Raw genomic sequence first — 21071 nt, 5'->3', positions numbered from 1 at the left:
CCTTTTACCCTCCTGGAAAAAAATTGTATAGTAAGGAATTTAATCAAAGAGAGGTCTGGCCTTTATTCTCGCTTTTGGGAGGTGATCTCTAGTTCCTTATTATATCATGCCTGATAAAAGTGTTTCTGCTTGGGGGCTTTAGCCACTGAACAGTCTAACAACATGGTTTATTATGAGGGCTTTGGGAAACACGGTATCAGTTTTACCTCTGGAAAGAACTGAGAATGGCTGACTAAAGGTCAACCACATGGGCAATAAGTGATCAAGCTCCAACAAAAACTCTGAACGCCAAAGGTAAAGGAGAGTTAGCATAGGTAAAGGAGAGTATGCATAGTTAGCAATGTTCTATGTGTGTTGTCTTATATTGGGCTTCCCCAGCGGCTCAGCAGTAAAGAATCCGCCTGCAATGCAGGAGAAACAGGTTCATTCCTTGGGTCAGAAAGATCTCCTGGAGGGGGAAATGACAACCCATTCCAATATTCTTGCCTGGGAAATTCCAGGGATAGAGGAACCTGGTGGGCTACAGTCCATGGGGTCACAAAGAGTCGGACATGACTTAATGACTAAACAGCAACAACAATGGTCTTATGTTAACAGGAGGTGATGCTATCTATGACTTCATTAAAGAGAATGACCACAAGTTCCCTGACTGTTACCTCACTTAGACTCTGCCATATATATTCTTTTCCTTGGCTGATTTCATCTTGTATTCTTTCCCTGTGATGCAATATACTCATGAGTATGACAGCTTTCAGTGGGTTCTGTGAGTCCTTCTAGTGAATTATTGAAAGTGAGGGTGATTTTAGAAATCCTCTCAATTGTAATTGATGACAGAAGTGAGGTTAGTCTTGTGGAGTGCTCCACAAGAAGTTAGCTGGCTAACTTCTGCAGCTGGTCAAAACTCCTTACAGTTGGTATTAAGAAGTGAGATTTGACAGAAACAGCCTGACTCACTGAAACTTGTGACCCAGGAAGAGGAAGAAAGAGAATGTGGGGGATAACGAATCTTTAGAGTCTCAAAGAATACACGCTCACCCAAAGAACGGAATTGTAGCTGTACTGCAATTAGTTACTGGAAACAAAATTAGCAGTTAAATTTGAAAATGAAAGATCTAACTCCTAAGGAGTCACATCAATACACAAACAATAAATGGTATCTGTACTAGCTAAAACAAAAGTAATGGAGAATGTTGGGGTGGATCCTGAGGCTGGGTCAAGCTTGGCTTCTGGATGGTCTGACACATAGCTGCTAGCCTCAGAGCTGCTTCCCATGGAAAAATTTATGTTGAAGCAATAAATAGTAAATAAATTTGGACTGATTCATAAGAAAATGGGGAAAGAGAAATAAGAGATTCAAGGGACTTGTCCTAGCAGGGTGGAAACACATGGTTATTAAGAAATATATGAATGGAGCGAGTATTAACGGGGGCAAAACAGATGTCTTAAAGAAGCACTGTTGTGTTGAGTGGACAGATGGGAGATCTGCTGATCTACTAACATTAAGAGATCCTAAGCAAATTTCGTTTTACACTTGTTTGGCAGAATTTAGAAAGATAGAAGGCAAAGAAACCTTACCCTGAATCACCTTAAGTGATGGCCCCATAATCTAATCAATATGAGGTATGACAAAACTGTCTGGATTCCTTGGCCCAAGCCAGGCCTTGGAATTCCAAGGCCACATGCACACAAATGGCTAAACTCATTCGGAGACAGGTAAGAGACTTTTCTGGGACTCCTTGACATGGGGGTCATACTGTGATTCTAAAATCTGTTGAAATCCTAATGGGAGGTGGGAGGAGTATAGTTAGAATGGGAGGCTATAGGAATGAAGCAATTGATGGGATTAAGGTGAACATTTAGACGAGAATTACAATGTTTGGACAGTGAACTTTATGTGAATGGTGAATTTCTACCTGAATGTATTATGAGGATGCATGTTGTGTCTGGAGAATTTATCCCCTATCTCACACTGTAAAACAGGAGGCATGTAAATCCAGTCTTCTACATGGACATGCTAAATGGGATCACACAGATTATTAATTTGCTGTACAAAAGCCTTGTGTGGCATGCAGACTAGGGCTTATAGCAAAAACCTGTGAGTGCCACTCAATAACTGCTGGAATTGTGGACCAAAAAAATTTCCATTTAAGAGACAATTACTACTTGTTATTGGACTTTAACTGAGACTGTCCTTATGACTAAAGGACATACAATAACTCTGAAACCTGAAATATCTATAATGTCTTGGTAATTTCAGAGAAAAGCTCTAATGAGGAAGGAAGGCAATGCCCAGGAGAGTTCCATAATAAAATGGAAATGTTGCATATAGAATCATGCTACCAGGAGAATGCAAGGAGGTACTCACGAGCAGGCAGCCTCTTTTCACCTAGGGCTGACTTCGGAACCACCTGAGGAGCTGCTGGATCCTATGGCCACTTGGGCCACTTGGGCGGTGCCCTATAAACAGCTTTCTATTGATCAACAAAGAGCTGCTTGGTTTATGGATGGCAATTCCAAGGTGAAGGGACAGCATCCTGTTTGGAAGGCCGCCACTCTGATTGAAGAAGGTAAAAACAAATCAGCTCCATGGGCTGAACTGCTTGTTTGCCCCTATGTTTGGGTTTTTACTGACTCATGGGAAGTGTTCAAATGGCCTAGTCATATGGTCAGGCAGATGGGCAATGGAAAACTGGTCTATTAAAGGGACACCTGTATGGAGTATGGCTCTATGGAAATCACTGGGAATGTAATGGGTATATTAAAGTAGATTGTTAATGCCCGTCGGAAGAATTCCCTTTCAGAATTCGAAGTTGACTGGTACTGGAGAGCAGATATCCTGGTATACTTTCTTGACATGGCCACCTGGGCCCATGAGAAGAGTGGACACTAGGGGCCTATAGAAGGCAGAAACGGGCTGAATCTAAATATATTCCTCTTACACTATGAGGCACAAATGCCAAAAGAACTGTTTTGTCTGCTATAAAGAGAGACAGAGACGGCAGAGGGCTATGCAGCGAATTCCCCAAGGGAAAAGTCCTACATATACCTGGCAAGCTGGGCTGATGTTGTTAGTCCAACTAACTACAAATGGGTACAAGGCTACAAATGAGGTCTACTAGGTATAGACACTTACTCTGGATGAGCTTTGTTTATTCCAGAGTAGATACACACGCTCAACAGACTATAAAAGGACCAGGACAGAAGATATTGTGTCAGTGACTGTGGAGGCACACATCTTTAGATCAAGGAACACACTTTCATCTTCAGAGCAATAATATGATAAAAAACTGAAACTGAAACACTTGTTGTCTAAAACGGGAGGAGATAAATGCATAAAGCTTTCATTAGTGTATGATCGTACTCAACATTAGGGAGGTTAAGTGAGTGTTCTCTCCGGACAGATTCGTCTGCTTTTCTGCTAAGGGGGGATGAAAAAGGATGTTTGTATACAACTACACTTTTCTCTTTACAATTGTCCTTTTTCTTCTTTCCCCACATCACCTGAACACTATTCTTTTCTATGTGATGTAGTGGTCTGAGGACCAGGGCTGTAACTGTGGGTGCCAGAGGCAGGGATGATTCTTAGGCTGAAACTGTTAACTATACTTTTAAATCTTTATGTCAGAATTCCTAAGGATCTGATGGTACAGACTATGTCTTACTCCATCTGGCCAAATTGGGCTTAAGAGTAAATGCAATTATATTGCCTGGTGTTTCAGAGTGCCCACCAACTCTGTACCTATGTAACCTTATCTTAAATAAACGGAATGGATTGAGAGGGAAGTACTTGTTGAACTAGTATTACCGATGGGCCATTTGGACCAGCCCAGTGGCCAAATCAAGTGTCTCATTCGAGATGTTCTAAGGAAATGCTTGAATATAAATGGAGAGAAGGAGAAATGGTAGTTGAAGGTAAAGGAATGAGTTTAAAGGGGTTATGCAGCAGGGAAATTCAGTATTACTTTGGTGCCTCAAAAGCAGCTTAAAACAAGAGATGATATTGTTTCTTGGCTCAGCTGTAGCAGATGCTAGAAAGGGAAAAGGCATAGGTTGCTTTTGGAACCTGACAAGTCTGTAAACCTGAGGAGCATCGCTCTGGGATACATCTTGATCATGTGATACGATGAAAACTAGTTACTGTTTGTATAGGACTCCAGTAATGTTTCAGTATCTTTTGACTCTTATTTTTCAGGTTATATTTACTACTGTACTACGATATAATACAAGCATTGTTAGTAAGATTATACTGCTGATATTGATGGCCATGTATACTGGGGATCTGAGTTAAAGCCTTCTCAATGAGAAATGACTGGCCTGAGCAAGAGAACTGTTGGTAACTGTTCTACGGTAAACAGTTCTGTGTGAATGTATCATAAGGTACAGTAACAGAAGATCAAGGTGGAAAATTGGTAAATGAGTACAAAAATATGAAAATTTGTATAATGGCTTTAGAGGATGAATTACTCGTTTCTCTGATTTTAGTCCTATCTCTCTCTGGCTCCTCCAAATCTTAGGCATATTCATGCTACTATTGTTGTTATGTCTATAATATAGATGCTATACTAAATATAGATGCTCAGCCAGACAAATATTATTGTTTAGTTGTAAGAAAGCCTTAGCCATAGGCCAGGGGGTAGCTTGTATAATGAAAATTTAACTTTACCCAAAGAGAATCTGGCCTATGCCCTTAGTTACTGGGAAATGAAAGGAGTGCCTTTTTTCTGTCTGGAAACTTTTGCTACCAGGCAGTCTAACAGTGTGATTTATTATGGAGACTTTGGGAAATGTGATTTTTGGCTCTGTAAGTGTTGGAGACTACAAGTATTAGCCCAGCCTCTGGGAAATGCAAGAGACTAAAGGTCAGCCATACGGGCAATATATGATGTACCTCAATAAAAAACTATGGATGCTAAGGACTTAGAGCTTCCCTGATAAGCAGTAAGCCTTGTGTCATTACAGACTGATGCCAAGAGAGTAATGTGTTCACGACTCCACAGCGAGAAGATATTAGAAGCTCTTCTCCATTTGGTATTTCTTTATTCTGTCTTATGCACCTCTTTGCCCAGTTGATTTTAATCTGTATCCTTTCCATATAATAAACCATAACTATAAGTATACCACCTTTCAATGAGTTCTCTGAATCCATCGAGTGAATTATTGAAACAGAGGGTGGTTTTGGGAATGCACTGAACTGCAAGTGGTGTCAGAAGTGAGGTCTTGTGGAGGGCTCCAACTTCTTGTATGACTAACTCTCACAGCTGGCCAAAAGTTCTCAAACTAAACCATATAAATCTGAAGACTGCTTACCTGAGATCCTTTCTTGCTACCTGGCAAGTTAATTATGAGAGTTTTCCCTCTGATTCCACATACAGGCCTGGAAGGGAAAAGAAACTGTATGAGTACTAACTTAGCATGATGGTTGGTTTAAATACTTTCAACAACAAAGACCAATCATTGTTTTTATATGTGAACAATTTTTTTAGGAATAAAACTGTTACAGCTAAATATTTACCAAGTATTATACAAAATGGGCACTCTCTCTGGCTGAGGTTTTTATAACAATGGTTAGTGTGGTGGATTAGAAAAATGCACTGAACATGATATCAGAACAAATTAGCCACTTTAAAGAAATAATGGCCAAATTATCTTCTTTCTCTAACTTCAGCTTTTTCATATCTCTTACAGTTCTAAGAATTCAATGAGATAGCATACTAAAAATGACTAATATAGTAATGTCTATGTTCAAAACTCTAACACATAAGGCACTCTGGCATTGAGTGAGATGTTTACACTCTTGCTTCTCAGGAAGTCTATAAGTTTTAAAGTAAGAATAGACTTTTGGACTCTGTGGGAGAAGACGACGGTGGGATGATTTGAGAGAACAGCACTGAAACATACACATTACAATACATAAAATAGATAACCAGTGCAAGTTTGATGTATGATATAGGGTACCCAAAGCTGGTGCTCTGTGTCAACCTGGAGGGATAAGGTGGAGAGGGAGATAGCACAGGAGTTCAGGATGGAGAGGACACATATATACCTATGGCTGATTCATACTGATATATGTCAAAAACTATCACAATATTGTAAAGTAATTATCCTTCAATTAAAATAAGTAAATAAACTTTAAAAAAGTGAGACAGGTCTCTCATAGATCAATAGCACTGGGGAGAATTTAGAGACCGCAACTATTAACTGATAAATTGATAAACAAGAGTCAATTTGAAGTATAAAGGTCTTTCAAAGTTCACTGTAAAATTTCAGGTCACTTTAAAACCAAGTGGTTAGATAAAAAACATAGGCAGTTGAGAAGTATGAAAGCTGGAATAAAGAGTTGAAGGCCTAGATTTCAAATGAGAGTTCAAATCATGCTCTTCCGATAATTGGCTATGTAACTCTGACCTGGTAACATATACTTTCCATTATTTGAAAACAAAAGGACTAGATTCAATTAGTCTATTTCTAAAATTTTATAACTCAGGTTATAAGTCACATAAGAATATTTTTCTACAACTTTTAACTGAGTTTCTTATTTAACTTTTTGAAATAATCTAAAATTGTCTTGTATTTTATTGCTTTTTCTTATCATACAAAGTGCTCATAGCTATTTAAAACTGTCCATACAGCTTTCCTTTTAATTGAGATATAACTGACAAATAACACTATATTAATTTTAGGTGTACAACAGGATGATTTGATATATGTATATATTATGGAGTGATAGCATGCCAGGCTCCTTTGTCCATGGGATTTCCAGGCAAGAATACTGGAGTGGACTGCCATTTCCTTCTCCAGGGGATCTTCCTGATCCAGGGCTAGAACCGCAGTCTCCTGCATCACAGGCAGATTCTTCACCGACTGAGCTATGAGGGAAGCCCAGTCAACTCTCTGTGTTTATGAGTTGATTATTATTAGAGTACATATACAAGTGAAATCATATAGTCTTTGTTTTTGTCTGATCTATTTCACTTGGCACAATAGACTCAAGGTCCATTCATACTGTTACAAGTAGCAAGATTCCATTTTTTTATGACTAATATCCTATAGCATATATATACCTCTCTTTCTTTATCCATTCATCCATTAATGGACACTTAGGTTGTTTCCAGGTCCTGGCAATAATGCTGCAGTAAAGGTGGAAATGCAGATATCTTTTCGAGATAGTGGTTCTTCTTCCTTTGGATAAATATCCAAAAGGTGAATTGCTGGATCAAATGATAGTTCTATTTTTAATGTTTTTAGGAACTTCCATACTGTTTTTCCACAGTAGCTGCACATAATTCACTGCCATAAACAGTGTATGAGGGTTCCCTTTTTTGCACATCCTCTCAAACACTTGTTATATTCTAATGGGTATGAAATGATATCTCTTTGTGGTTTTGAGTTGCACTTCCCTAATTAGTGATGTGGAAAATCTTCTGATGTGCCTGTTGGCTATTTGTATACCTGCTGTGGAAGAGTGTTTATTCAGAAACTCTGCCCATTGTTTAATTAAAAAAAAATTGTTGTTGTTCTTTATAAATTTTGAGTATCAACCACTTATAGACACATGATGTGCAAGTATCTTCTCCCATTTGGTAGCCTGTATTTTCATTCTGCTGATGGCTTCTTTTGCTGCGCAGAGCTTTTTAGTTTGACGTAGTCCCATGTGGTTACTTTTAATTTTGCTTCCTTTGCTTGAGAATATATATCCAGAAAGATATTGCTAAAACTAATGTCAAAAGCATACTGCCCATGATTTTTTTCTGGAGTTTTATGGTTTCAAGTCTTACATTCAAGTCTTTAATCCATTTTTATTAATTTCTGTGTACAATGTAAGACAGGGTCTAGTTTCATTCTTTTGCATGTGCTATCTGGTTTTCCCAATACTCCTTTCTCCATTTTATGTGCTTTGCTCCTTTGTTGCAAATTAACTGTCTATATATCTATGGGTTTACTTTTGGGCTCTCAAATTCTGGGCTTTTCTTCCAATATTATGCTGTTTTGATTGTTACAGATTTGTAGTATAATTTGAAATGAGGGAATGTAATATCTTCAGTTTGATCATTTTTCTCAAGATTGCTTTGGTTATCCAAGGGTCTTCTGCTATTTTTTACAAATTATAGGATTTTTTTGGTTTTATTTCTATGAAAAATATCATTGTATTTTGATGGGGATTCCACTGAATCTACAGGTTGCTTTAGGTAATACGTACATTTTAACAATGCTAATTCTTGCAACTCATGAACATGCACTATCTTTCCATTTCTTTGTGTCTTATTCAGTTTCTTTCAACATGTCTTGTAGTTTTCACTTCCATGGATTAAAATCTTCCTAAGTATTTTATTCTTTGTTGCAATTGTAAAATGAATTGTTTTCTTAATTTCTCATTATGCTAGTTCATTCTTAGTGTAGAGAAATGCAACAGATTTTTGTATGTTTATTTTTATCCTGCAAGTTTATTTCATTCATTTATTATTATTGAAACATGTATAATATCATATATGAAACAAAGTGCCAGTCCAGGTTCGATGCATGATACAGGATGCTTGGGGCTGGTGCACTGTGATGACCCAGAGGGATGGTACGGGGAGAGAGGTGGGAGGGGGGTTCAGGATGGGGAACATGTCTATATCCATGGTGGATTCATGTTGATATATGACAAAACCAATACAATATTGTAAAGTAATTAGCCTCCAATTAAAATAAATGAATTTATAATAAAATATTATTTTTAATAGCTTTTCTATGGAATCTTTAGGGTTTTCTATATATAAAATCATGTCATCCACAAATACTGACAGTTTTACTTCTTCCTTTCCAATTTGGACTTTTATTTCTTTTTCTTACTTAATTGCTCTAGCTAGAATTTCACCACCATGTTGAGTAAGAGTGGCAAGAATGGGTATCCTTGTCTTGGTCTCAGTCTGAGAGGAAAATCTTTCAGTTTTTCACTACTGAGTATGTTAGTTGTGGGTCTGTCATATATGGCCTTTATCATACTGATGTATGCTCCTTCCATCTCATTGTATTTTACTTTAATGATAAATAGGTGTTGACTCTTGTCAAATGCTTTTTTCTTGCATCTATTGATAAAATGATCATGATTTTTATCCTTCATTTCTGTTAAAGTGTTGTATTTATGCTGATTGATTTGTGTTTATTAAACTATCTTTATATCCCTGGAGTAAATCCTATTTGACCATGGTGTATGATCCTTTTAACATATTGTTATATTCATTTGCTAATGTTTTGTCTAGATGTTTTGCATCTGAGTTCATTAGACATACTGGCCTGTAATTTTCTTTTTGTTGTCCTTGTCTGATTTTGGTATTAGAGTAATGTTGGCTTATTAAAAGAGTTATAAGTGCTCCCTTTTCTTCTGGTGTTTGGAAGAGTTTGAGAAGAACTGGTACTAGTTCTTTAAATGTTTGATAGGGACTTCCCTGGCGGTCCAGTGGTTAAGACTTCACCTTCCAATGCAGGGGGTGAGGGTTCAAGACCTGGCAGGAGTTAAGATTCCACATGCCTTGGGGCCAAAAATAAATAAATAAATATATAAAACATAAATGTTTGATAGAATTCACCAATTAAGTTGTTTTGTACTGGATGCTATTCTTAGGAGGTTTTTGATTACTGTTTCCATCTCCCTACCAGTGAGTGATCTCTTCATTTGCATGGATTCAGTCTTGAAAAAAACATATGATTCTAAGAATCAATCCATTTCTTAGAGGTTGCCTAATTTTTTGATCTATAACTGTTCAGTCTTCTCTTATAATCCTTTATATCTCTGTGATATTATTTGCAATTTCTCCTTATTTCTGATTTTATAAGCCAGTCTAGCAAAAGGTTTGCCAATTTTGTTTTCTCTTCCAAGGACTATTTCTTAGTTTCATTAAATCTTTCTATCGCCTTTTTAGTCTCTACTTCATTTATTTCTGCTCTGATTTTTATTTTCTCCCTTATATTGATGTTAGACTTTCTCCCCCCAACCCCACCCAGTTCCTTTAGGTATAAGGTTAGACTTTTGATTTGAGATATTTCTTCTTTCTTGAGGGAGACCGTATTGCTATAAACCTCCTTCTAAGTATGGCTTTTGCTCTATCCCATAGATTTTTATATGTTGTATTTTCATTTTTATTTGTGGTCAGGTATTTTTTGATTTCTGCTTTTGATTTTTTCATCGACTCATAGCTGTTCAGTAGCATGTTGTTTAGTCTCCATGTATTTGTGATTTTTCCAGTTTTCTTCTTGTATTAATAGTTGATCATGGCATAGTGGTGAAAAATATGCCTAATATGATTGTAATATTTAAATTTATTGAGACTTGCTTTGTGTTTCAACATATGGTATATTCTTAATAATGGTCCAGGTGCCTTAAAGAAGAATATCAATTTTCATTCAGTCCTTTATGATTTGGATGACTTATTTCTTTTCCTTGTCTAATTGCTCTGGCTGGGACTTCCATTACTATGTTGGATAAAAGTGGAAATGGTGGCTGTCTGTATTTTGTCCTTGATCTTAGAGGAAAAGTTTTCAGTTTTTCACCACTGAGTATGTTACTTGTGGTCTTGTCATGCTGACTGATTTGTGGATGATAGCAATTTCTCCATATCTTCTAGGTTGTCCAATTTGTTGTGTTTAATTGTACGTAGTAGTCTCATGATTCTTTGTATTTTTGTAGTATCAGTTAAAACATCTCCTCTTTCATTTATAATTTTATTTATTTAAATCCTCTTTTTCTTAATGAGTCTAGCTAAAGGCTTATCCATCTTGTTTATCTTTTCAAAGATAAACCCAAGCTTCCTTTTAAGAGGGAAGCTCAGAGTGCTCAATCTCTACTTTAAGAAAGTGGTGAGAGCTTAAAGAAACAACCACTTCAAAGAATTTTTTAAAAAAATCAAAACTACAATGAGATATCACCTTAATAGTGGTCAGAATGGCCATCATCAAAAAATCTACAAACAATAAATGCTGGAGAGGGTGTGGAGAAAATTGAGCCCTCTTGCATTCTTGGTGGGAATGTAAATTGATACAGCCTCTATGAAAGACAGCATGGAGATTCCTTAAAAAAAACTAGGCATAAAACTACCATATGACCCATACTACTGGGCATATACCCTGAGGAAATCATAACTGAAAAAGACACATGTATCCCAATGTTCACTGCAGCATTATTTACAATAGGTGGGACATGGAAGCAACCTACATGTCCATCGACAGATGAATGGATAAAGAAGCTGTGGTACATATGTACAATGGAATATTACTCAGCCATAAGAAGGAATGCATTTGAATCAGTTCTAATAGGGTGGATGAACCCAGAGCCTATTATATAGAGTGAAGTAAGTAAGAAAGAGAAAAGTAAATACCATATCGTAATGCATATATACGGAATACAGAAAGATGGTACTGCTGAATCTATTTGCAGGGCAGCAGTGGAGATGCAGACACAGAGAACAGACTTGTGGACATGGTGTGGGGTAGGGAGAGAAAATGGTGGAACGCATGGATAGAGTACCATGGAAATATACACTGTATATGTAAAACAGATAGCCAGTGGGAATTTGCTGTACGACTAAGGAAACTCAAGTTGGGGCTCTGTGACAACCTAGAGGGATGGGATGAGGTGGGTGGAGGTTCAAGAGCGAGGGTACATACCTATACCTATGGCTGATTCATGTTGATGTATGGCAGAAACTAACAAACAACAGTAAAGCAATTATCCCTCAATTAAAAAAAAAAAAAAAGAACTAAGCCTGTAGTGGAAAGAAGGCGATAACAAGGACCAGATTGGAAAAGAAAAATGAAATGGAGACTTAGAAGATAATAGAAAAAACTAGCGAAATGAAGACCTGGTTCTTTCCATTGGTTGTTTAGTAGTATGTTGTTGAATCTTTATGTATTTGTGAATTTCCAATTTTCTTCTTATAACTGATTTCTCAGTCCAGTTCAGTCACTCAGTCGTGTCTGACTTTGCAACCCCATGAATCGCAGCATGCCAGGCCTCCCTGTCCATCACCAACTGCCGGAGTTCACTCAGACTCACGTCCATCGAGTCGGTGATGTCATCCAGCCGTCTCATCCTCTGTCGTCCCCTTTTCCTCCTGCCACCAATCCCTCCCGCCCCCAATCCCTCCCAGCATCAGAGTCTTTTCCAATGAGTCAGCTCTTCGCATGAGGTGGCCAAAGTACCAGAGTTTCAGCTTTAGCATCATTCCTTCCAAAGAATACCCAGGGCTGATCTCCTTTACAATGGACTGGTTGGATCTCCTTGCAGTCCAAGGGACTCTCAAGAGTCTTCTCCAACACCACAGTTCAAAAGCATCAATTCTTTGGTGCTGAGCTTTCTTCACAGTCCAACTCTCACATCCATACCTGACAACTGGAAAAACCATAGCCTTGACTAGACAGACCTTTGTTGGCAACGTAATGTCTCTGCTTTTCAATGTGCTACCTAGGTAGGTCATAACTTTCCTTCCAAGGAGCAAGTGTCTTTTAATTTCTAGTTTCACACTATTGTGGTCAACAAAGATGCTTGATAGGATTTTAATCTTAAATTTCAAGATTTGTATTTTGGCTTAAAACGTGATTTATTCTAGAGAATGTTCTATGTTCACTTAAGAAGAATGTGTATTCTGTTGCTTTCCATCAGAAAGGGTCATTAGGGTCATAAGCCTAATGGTAACCATATAGCAAAAACCTATGGTAAATAATGTAAAAGATAAACAAAAAGTGATCTAAGCATACTACTATCGAAAAATCATTAAATCCAAAAGGAGGGGGAAAAAAAATGAAGGGAGTAAGAGAAAAAGAAGGTAACAATGGAATTATGAAACAGCAAGAAAACAATTTTTAAAATGGCAGTAAGTCCATACTTATCAATAATTACTTTAAATGTAAACAAATAAATTCTCCAATCAAAACATACAATAGCTGAATGAATTCAGCTAGAGGGTCATTTAAGCCCAGTGTTTCTTTACTGATTTTCTGTCTGGATGATCTCTCCAGTGATGAAAGCGGAGTACTGAAATCTCTAATTACTCTTTTGCTGTCTATGTCTCCCTTAAGGTCTGTTAATACTGCTTTATATACTTTATATATATAAGTTCTCCTTAGTTAGGTGCCTAAATATTTACAAATGTTATTTCCTCTTGTTGGATTGATCCCTTTATTATTATACAGTGATCTGTCTCTTATTATAGTCTTTTGCTTGAAGTTTATTTTGCCTGATACAATTATAGCTATCTCAGCTTTCTTTTGTTTTTCATTTGCATGGATATCTTTTTCCATCCTTTATTTTCAGTATCCTTATGTGAGAAGTTGGTCAGGCAGCATATAGTGGGGTGGTTTTTTTTTGTTTGTTTTTTCAATTCATTCAGCTATTGTATGTTATGATTGGAGAATTTGTTTATGTTTAAAGTAATTATTGATAAGTATGGACATACTGCCATTTAAAAAATTGTTTTCTTGCTGTTTCATAATTCTGTTGTTACCTTCTTTTTCTCTTACTCCCTTCCTTTGGGATTTAATGATTTTTTGATAGTAGTATGCTTAGATTCGTTTTTGTTTATCTTTTGTGCTATTTACCATAGGTTTTTGCTACATGGTTACCATTAGACTTATGTATAATATCTTTTATTTATAAGTCTATTTTAAGCTGATAACAACTTAAGTTCAAACACATTCCAAAGTTCCACATTCTGACTCCACTATGTTTACCGTTTTTGATGTTGCAATCTGTATGTTTTTAATTGGCATATTTACTAACAAATTACTGTACTTACAGTTATTTTTACTACTTTAACCCTTCACACTAGATTTGTAAGTGGTTAATCTACCACCTTTACTACATTAAATTATTCTAAACTATCTATTTACCTTTACCAGTAGGTTTACAATTTCATATACTTTCCTGTTAGCATGCTTTCATTTCACGTTAAAGAAGTGCCCTTAAGCTTTGTTGTAAGGCCAGTCTAGTGGTGCTCAACTCCTTCAGCTTTTGCGTGACTGGAAAATTCTTCATCTTTCCTTTATGACCCTGAAGGACAACTCTCTTGTGTAAGTATTCTCTGTAGACAGTTTTCCCTCTTCAGCACTTTAAATGCATCATGTCACTCCTTTTAAGCCTGCAAAGTTTCTGCTAAAAAATCTGTGTGTGCATGTTAAGTTGCTTCAGTAGTGTCTGACTCTTTGCAACCCAATGGACTGTAGCCCTCCAGGCTCCTCTGTCTGCGGGGATTCTCCAGGCAAGAATACTGGAGTGGGTTGCCATGCCCTCCTCCAGGGAATCTTCCCAACCCAGGGATTGAACCCATGTTTCCTGTGGTTCCTGCAATGCAGGAGGATTCCTTGCCACTGAGCCACCAGGGAAGCCCACTAAAAAAATCTACTGTTGGTCTTACAGAAGTTCCCTTATATATAAAAAGGTGTTTTTCATGCTTCCCTTCTTGTTTTTAATAATTTTTGACAATGTAATTAATGTGTTTTTTTGTGGGTGAGTCTCTTTGGATTCATCTTTACTGGAACTCTCTGGATGTCCTGGATCTGGATGTCTGTTTCCCAGGTTTGGGACATTTTCAGCCATTAATTATTTCTTCAGATTGGTTTTTGTCCTTTCCTTTTTTCTCTCTCTGGGATTCTTATAATATGAATAGTATTCTGCTTGATGTTGTCCTATAAGTTCCTTAAGCTAGTGGTACTCTTTTTCTTCCTGTTACTCTTTTGGATGGGTTCCATTGCCCTATCTTCAAGAGTTCCATTGCCCTATCCCTCATCCTTTCTTCTACTGCTGTTGACCATTTCTAATGAAATTTTCAATTCAGTTATTGTATTCTACTTTCTTATATTCTGTCAAAGTCTCACTCTGGACTTGCATTGTTCTCCTGACCTTGGTAAGCACCTTTATGACCATTACTGTGAACATTTTTTCCCAGATAAACCACTTATCACGTTTCATTAACATTTCTTTTTCTTTTTCCTTTTTTTTTTTTTAAGTTTTGCCTTTTAGGTATAAAGAGTTTGATTAATACATGCCTCTGGGATCTTTGTTATTTTACAAAGTAGTTCACTCTGTCAGCATTCACGTCATTTCTTTTTCTAAGTATAGTAGTCATAAATTTATCCTTATGAAGAATGATGTTGCATCTATATACATTTCTAATTTATCAACTATTACAAAAATTGGAATATATTTCCCAAAATATAACTATTTTGTAAGAATGTTTCCAAGAATGTTCCAAGTTTTAACTCCCTCCACCACAAGGTTAGTGACAAATTAAAATGCAGTAAATACTTTTAATTCCAATATTTTGGTCATCAAGCCCAGGCCTGTTATGCCTTCAATACTACTTCATCTTCTCTATATTGATACCCAAATAGCAGTGTTAACAAAGCTAAGGATGTAAACTTCTATCTGTACTGTATGGACTTAATAGTTGTAATACTCAGACCACTACTTCTGTGTATGTATTATGTATATATGTATGATATAATTAAAAGACTAAGTATACAGCCAGAGAAACTGTTTTTTTTCTCCTCAATCTTTTTGACTCTTTGGCCTTTTATTTTGTCCCCTCCAAAATTAGATTACACTTAACAAAAGTCCTTTGTTTCCTTCTCTTTGAATGTTTAAAAATTAGTTAGCTTTTTCATCTCCGGAATATCCAGAGTTATTGTAAGAAGAAAGTCCTTTTTATTTATTTAGACTTTTTAGGTTAAGAAGTTATTTGTACAAACACTATTTAATAATTTTTAAAACCACAAGCACCATATTCTTCAGTTTAGTTCAGTTCAGTTGCTCAGTCGTGTCTGACTCTTTGTGACCCCATGAATCACAGCACGCCAGGCCTCCCTGTCCATCACCAACTCCCAGAGTTCACCCAAACCCACGTCCATTGAGTCGGTGATGCCATCCAGCCATCTCATCCTCTGTTGTCCCCTTCTCCTCCTGACCCCAATCCCTCCCAGCATCAGAGTCTTTTCCAATGAGTCAACTCTTTGCATGAGGTGGCCAAAGTATTGGAGTTTCAGCTTCAGCATCATTCCCTTCAAAGAAATCCCAGGGCTGATCTCCTTTAGGATGGACTGGTTGGATCTCCTTGCAGTCCAAGGGACTCTCAAGAGTCCTATCCAACATCACAGTTCAAAAGCATCAATTCTTCAGTGCTCAGCTTTCTTCACAGTCCAACTCTCACATCCATACATGACTACTGGAAAAACCACAGCCTTGACTAGACGAATCTTTGTTGGCAAAGTAATGTCTCTGCTTTTGAATATGCTGTCTAGGTTGGTCATAACTTTTCTCCCAAGGAGTAAGCGTCTTTTAATTTTATGGCTACAATCACCATCTGCAGTGATTTTAGAGCCCCCCAAAATAAAGTCTGACACTGTTTGCACTGTTTCCCCATCTATTTCCCATGAAGTGATGGGGCCAGATGCCATGATCTTCATTTTCTGAATGCCAAATTTATGAAACAACTTATTAAGTTTAATTAAGTTAAACTCACTAAACCTGTAGTAAGTATTATGGGATAAATGTAACCCAATTCCTTAAGGAGTTTACAACTGTAACACAGATCATGAAAGCACATAAACAACTAGTGATGACAGAAATTATCCTAAAATACCATGAGATCAAAATAAAAGCAGTAAATGTCTATGTGATGGTGGTGAAGTATGTCTTTATGGAAGAGATAGCACTTGAATGATTTTATAAAGGAAAATATTTTAATAGGTAGAAAAGGGAGGTAAAGGCAAGAAAAAGAGGACAGCTTTAAGTGGAGAGGGAAAAAAGTAAAACATAGAGACAAAAAAAGCACCAAGCACTTTTTCTGTATATGAAGTCCTTCATCTAGTCAGAGTACATTGTACTTAGAGGAGTAATGTGAGATAAGTCCCAGTGGAAAGATGGTACAATCTGAAAGATCAATAGTTCTCAATGTGTGGTGTCTGCACCAACAACATATATACATCATTTGGTAATCTGTTCATCTGTTAGAAATGTAAAACCTCCCACACTGCCCTTCTCCTTTCCTCACTGTGATTGAACCACTAAATCAAAAACTATGGGGTGCAATCCAGCACTTCCTATCTTACTAAGTTCTCTAGCTGTTTTGTTCCACTTGAGAACTACTGTAATGAACTATGCTTGAATCTTGGTACTGCTATTTATTATCAGTATAAATTTGCCTTTACAGTATTCTAGGATGCACAACAGATTTCCCAACCTGGGGATCTGGCAAAATGATTGAGAACTCCCAGGGAAACAGATGTTTGGAGGGAACAACAAAATATTGTGCACATGAAGACCCAGGAGAAAGAAGCAGTGACCCCACAAGAGACTGAGCCAGACTAGACTGAGAGTCTGGGAATCTCTGGCAGAGGTGTGGGTTGACAGCAGACTGCTGCAGGGTCAGGGGCACTGACTACAGTAGTCCTGGGGGAGCTGTGGTGTGCTGGCATAAGTCTTCCTGAAGGAGGCTGCCATTACCCCTACCACAGTTTGGCCTAAGGCCAAACTACAGGGAAGGAACATAGCCCCATACATCAGCAGAAAATTGGATTAAAGATTTACTGAGCATGGCCCTGCCCACAAGAACAAGATCAGTTTACATACAGCCAGTCCCTCCCACCAGGAAGCTTCCACAAGCCTCTTATCCTCATCCATCAAAGGGCAGACAGAATGAAAACCACAATATCAGAAAGCTAACCAAACTGACATGGATTACTACCTTGTCTAATTCAATGAAATTATGAGCCAAGCCATGTAGGGCCACCCAAGATGGATGGGTAATGGTGGAGAGTTCTGACAAAATGTGGTCCATTGGAGAAAGGAATGGGAAACCACTTTGGTATTCATGCCTTGAGAACCCCATGAACAATGTGAAAAGGCAAAAAGCTATGACACTGAAAGATGAACTCCACAGGTCAGTAGGTGCCTAATATGCTACTGGAGAAGAGTGGAGAAATAGCTCCAGAAGGAATGAAGAAGAGGAGCCAAAGGGAAAACAATGCCCAGTTGTGGATGTGTCTGGTGGTGAAAGTAAAGTCCGATGCTATAAAGAACAATATTGCATAGGAACCTGGAATGTTAGGTCCATGAATCAAGGTAAATTAGATGTGGTCAAACAGGAGATGGCAAGAGTGAACATCAACATTTTAGGAATCAGTGAACTAAAATGGACTGGAATGGGTGAATTTAATTCAGATGACCATTATATCTACTACTGTGGGGCAAGAATCCCTTAGAAGAAATGGAGTAGCCCTCATGGTCAACAAAACAGTCCAAAATGCAGTATCTGGATGCAATCCAAAAACAACAGAATGATCTGTTCATTTCCAAGGCAAACCATTCAATATCACAGTAATCCAAGTCTATGCCCCAACCACTAATGCCGAAGAAGCTGAAGTTAAATGGTTCTATTAAGATCTACAAAACCTACTACAACTAATACCAAAAAAAGATGTCCCTTTCATCATAGAGGAATGGAATGCAAAAGCAGGAAGTCAAAAGATTCCTGGAGTAACAGGCAAGTTTGACCTTGGGGTACAAAATGAAGCAGGGCAAAGGCTAACAGAGTTTTGCCAAGAGAACGCACTGATCATAGCAAACACTCTCTTTCAACAACACAAGAGATGACTCTAAGCAGAAACAGAATAAAGATTTCTGTTTGTTTCCTTTGAAAGAATATTCTAGTTTTTGTCTTCTTTAAAGGTATCAAATAAGGAGATGCATAAATAGTCAGACATATTCAATATTAAATGGTAATATAAAAGTAATTTTCAAACAAAATAAAGAATATATTTAAAAATCAGGAAAGCTCAGCTAGTACAGAAACCTAAATGATAGACTGAACTGTCATTAACTTCAAAATATACTCATCTAATGGAGAGCATTCAGGGTAAAAAAAAAAAAAGTACAAAAAAATCCTCAATCTATTTGCTGATTAATTGTGGGATAATTCAACATAAATTTGTTATTTAAAAAGATCAGTCCTGGGTATTCATTGGTAGGACTGATGTTGAAGCTGAAACTCCAATACTCTGGCCACCTGATGCGAACAGCTGACTCATTTGAAAAGACCCTGATGCTGGGAAAGATTGAGGGCAGGAGGAGAAGGGGACGACAGAAGATGAGATGGTTGGATGGCATCACCGACTCAATGGACATGGGTTTGGATGGATTCCGGGAGTTGGTGATGGACAGGGAGGCCTGGTGTGGTGAGGTTCATGGGATCGCAGAGTCGGACACGACTAAGAGACTGGACTGAACTGAACTGAAAAAGATCTTCCTAATATATAGAAAGTATGGTTATCAAAATTAATTCATTCATTTAGCAAATATTCACTGAGTATGTTCCAGGAGCAAGGCAGTGTTACTTAGATAATGGGGCTACCACAATAAGCAAACAGTGTCCCCCTAGGGAGTTTACAGATTTACAGAAAAATATTAGTAAGTGTTAAGACAGTTAACTAAGTTATAGGCATATTATTAGTTATAAGAATGACAGGAAGGGCAGTTTAGTCTTATGCTAGGAAGGGCAAGGGATGATTATTAAAGGTTTCTAGAAGGAAGAAAACCTATGCTGCTACCTGAAGAATAGGTATTATAGAGTTAGACTGGGAAGAACATTCTAGGCAGAGGAATGGCATGAACAAAGGACTCAGAAGCTAGTGAGAGAACTGGATGTGTGTGATAACAATAATTGGAGCGGGGGTGGAATGGAGTAAATCTTTGTATCCTCCTCAAATTCATATGTTGAAACCCAAACCCTCAGTATGATGGTATTAGGAGTTGGGGCCTTGGGGAAGTAATTAGGCCATAAGGGAAGAGTTCTCATGAATGTGATTTAGTGCCCTTACAAAAAAGACTCCACCTGTCACTATGTGAATATACAGAAAGGACTCAGTGCTGTACAATCAGGAAGAGTGCTCTCATCAGTAGCTGACCAGGCTGCCCCCTACTCTCAGACTTACAACCTCTAGAACTGTGAGAAATAACTTTATGCTGTTTATAAGCCACTCGGTGTATGGTACTTTGTTATAACAGCCCAAACTAGAACAGTGGGAGATGCTGCTAAATAGACAGTTAGTGGAGACAACTTATTTAGGCCCTGGAAAATTGTATTAAAGAATTGAGTCTTTATCCATAGAAAAAATGAGATACTACTGAAGTTTTAGGTAGAGGAATAACATACTAAAACTTGTGTTTTCAAAAGCTGTCTCTGGGCTGCAATGTGGAAAACTGAAGAGGTACAAAGAACCTGGTTAGAATGTTGGAATATGAGAAGTGAGTGATGGTTGCAATGATGATGAAAAATAGACAGGTTATAATCTTTAAATGTATAGTGACTTACAGAGAAGATAATGAAACAGTAACCTTTTAATACTAAAATATATATTTTTCTGGAAATTTAATTACCCAAAGAATAATTTTTTTAAATGGGACATAACTGGATAAAAACTAAAATCTGCATCTCAATTAATACCATAATTTTGATATTCCATGTTAAACTTGATCACACTAGCTGTTGTTGTTCAGTCCCTAGGTCGTGTCTGACTCGTTGTGACCCCATGGACTGCAGCACGCCAGGCTCCTTTGTCCTCTACTGTCTCCGGGAGTTTGCTCAAATTCAGGCAGTCAGTGATGCTAGCCAGCTATCTCATCCTCTGCTACCTTCTTCTCCTTTTGTTTTCATCCTTTCCCAGCATCAGGGTCTTTTCCAAGTAGTTGGCTCTTCGCATCAGGTACCCAAAATACTGGAGCATCAGCTTCAGCAACAGTCTTTCCAATGAATATTCAGGGTTGATTTTCTTCAGGATTGACTGGTTTGATCTCCTTGTAATCCAAGGGACTCTCCATAGAGTCTTCTCCAGCACCACAATTCAAAAGCATCAATTCCGAGGTGTTCAGCCTTCTTTATGGTTGAACTCTCACATCTGTACATGACTACTAGAAAAATCATAGCTTTGACAGACCTTTGTTGGCAAAGTGATATCTCTGCTTTTTAATATGCTGTCTAGGTTTGTCATGGCTTTCCTTCCAAGGAGCAAGCATCTTTTAATTTTATGACTGCAGTCACCATCTG

At 37.6% G+C, this 21071-nt stretch overlaps 1 protein-coding gene across 19 annotated transcripts in view; it reads right to left on the bottom strand.

The window, feature by feature from the left end:
• The window catches only part of GPHN (gephyrin), a 563152-nt gene that overhangs the window by 233836 nt on the left and 308245 nt on the right, over positions 1–21071 (bottom strand). For all 19 annotated transcript variants that reach the window (XM_060418186.1, XM_060418187.1, XM_060418188.1 and 16 more), the window contains one exon: positions 5308–5374. In XM_060418186.1, coding sequence (XP_060274169.1) covers positions 5308–5374 — 67 coding nt within the window. The remainder of the gene's footprint in view (positions 1–5307; positions 5375–21071) is intronic.

Source organism: Ovis aries, chromosome 7 (genome assembly GCF_016772045.2).
Source record: "Ovis aries strain OAR_USU_Benz2616 breed Rambouillet chromosome 7, ARS-UI_Ramb_v3.0, whole genome shotgun sequence".
NCBI classification, from domain to species: domain Eukaryota; kingdom Metazoa; phylum Chordata; class Mammalia; order Artiodactyla; family Bovidae; genus Ovis; species Ovis aries.
This window is presented reverse-complemented; position numbering and strand designations above follow the sequence as displayed.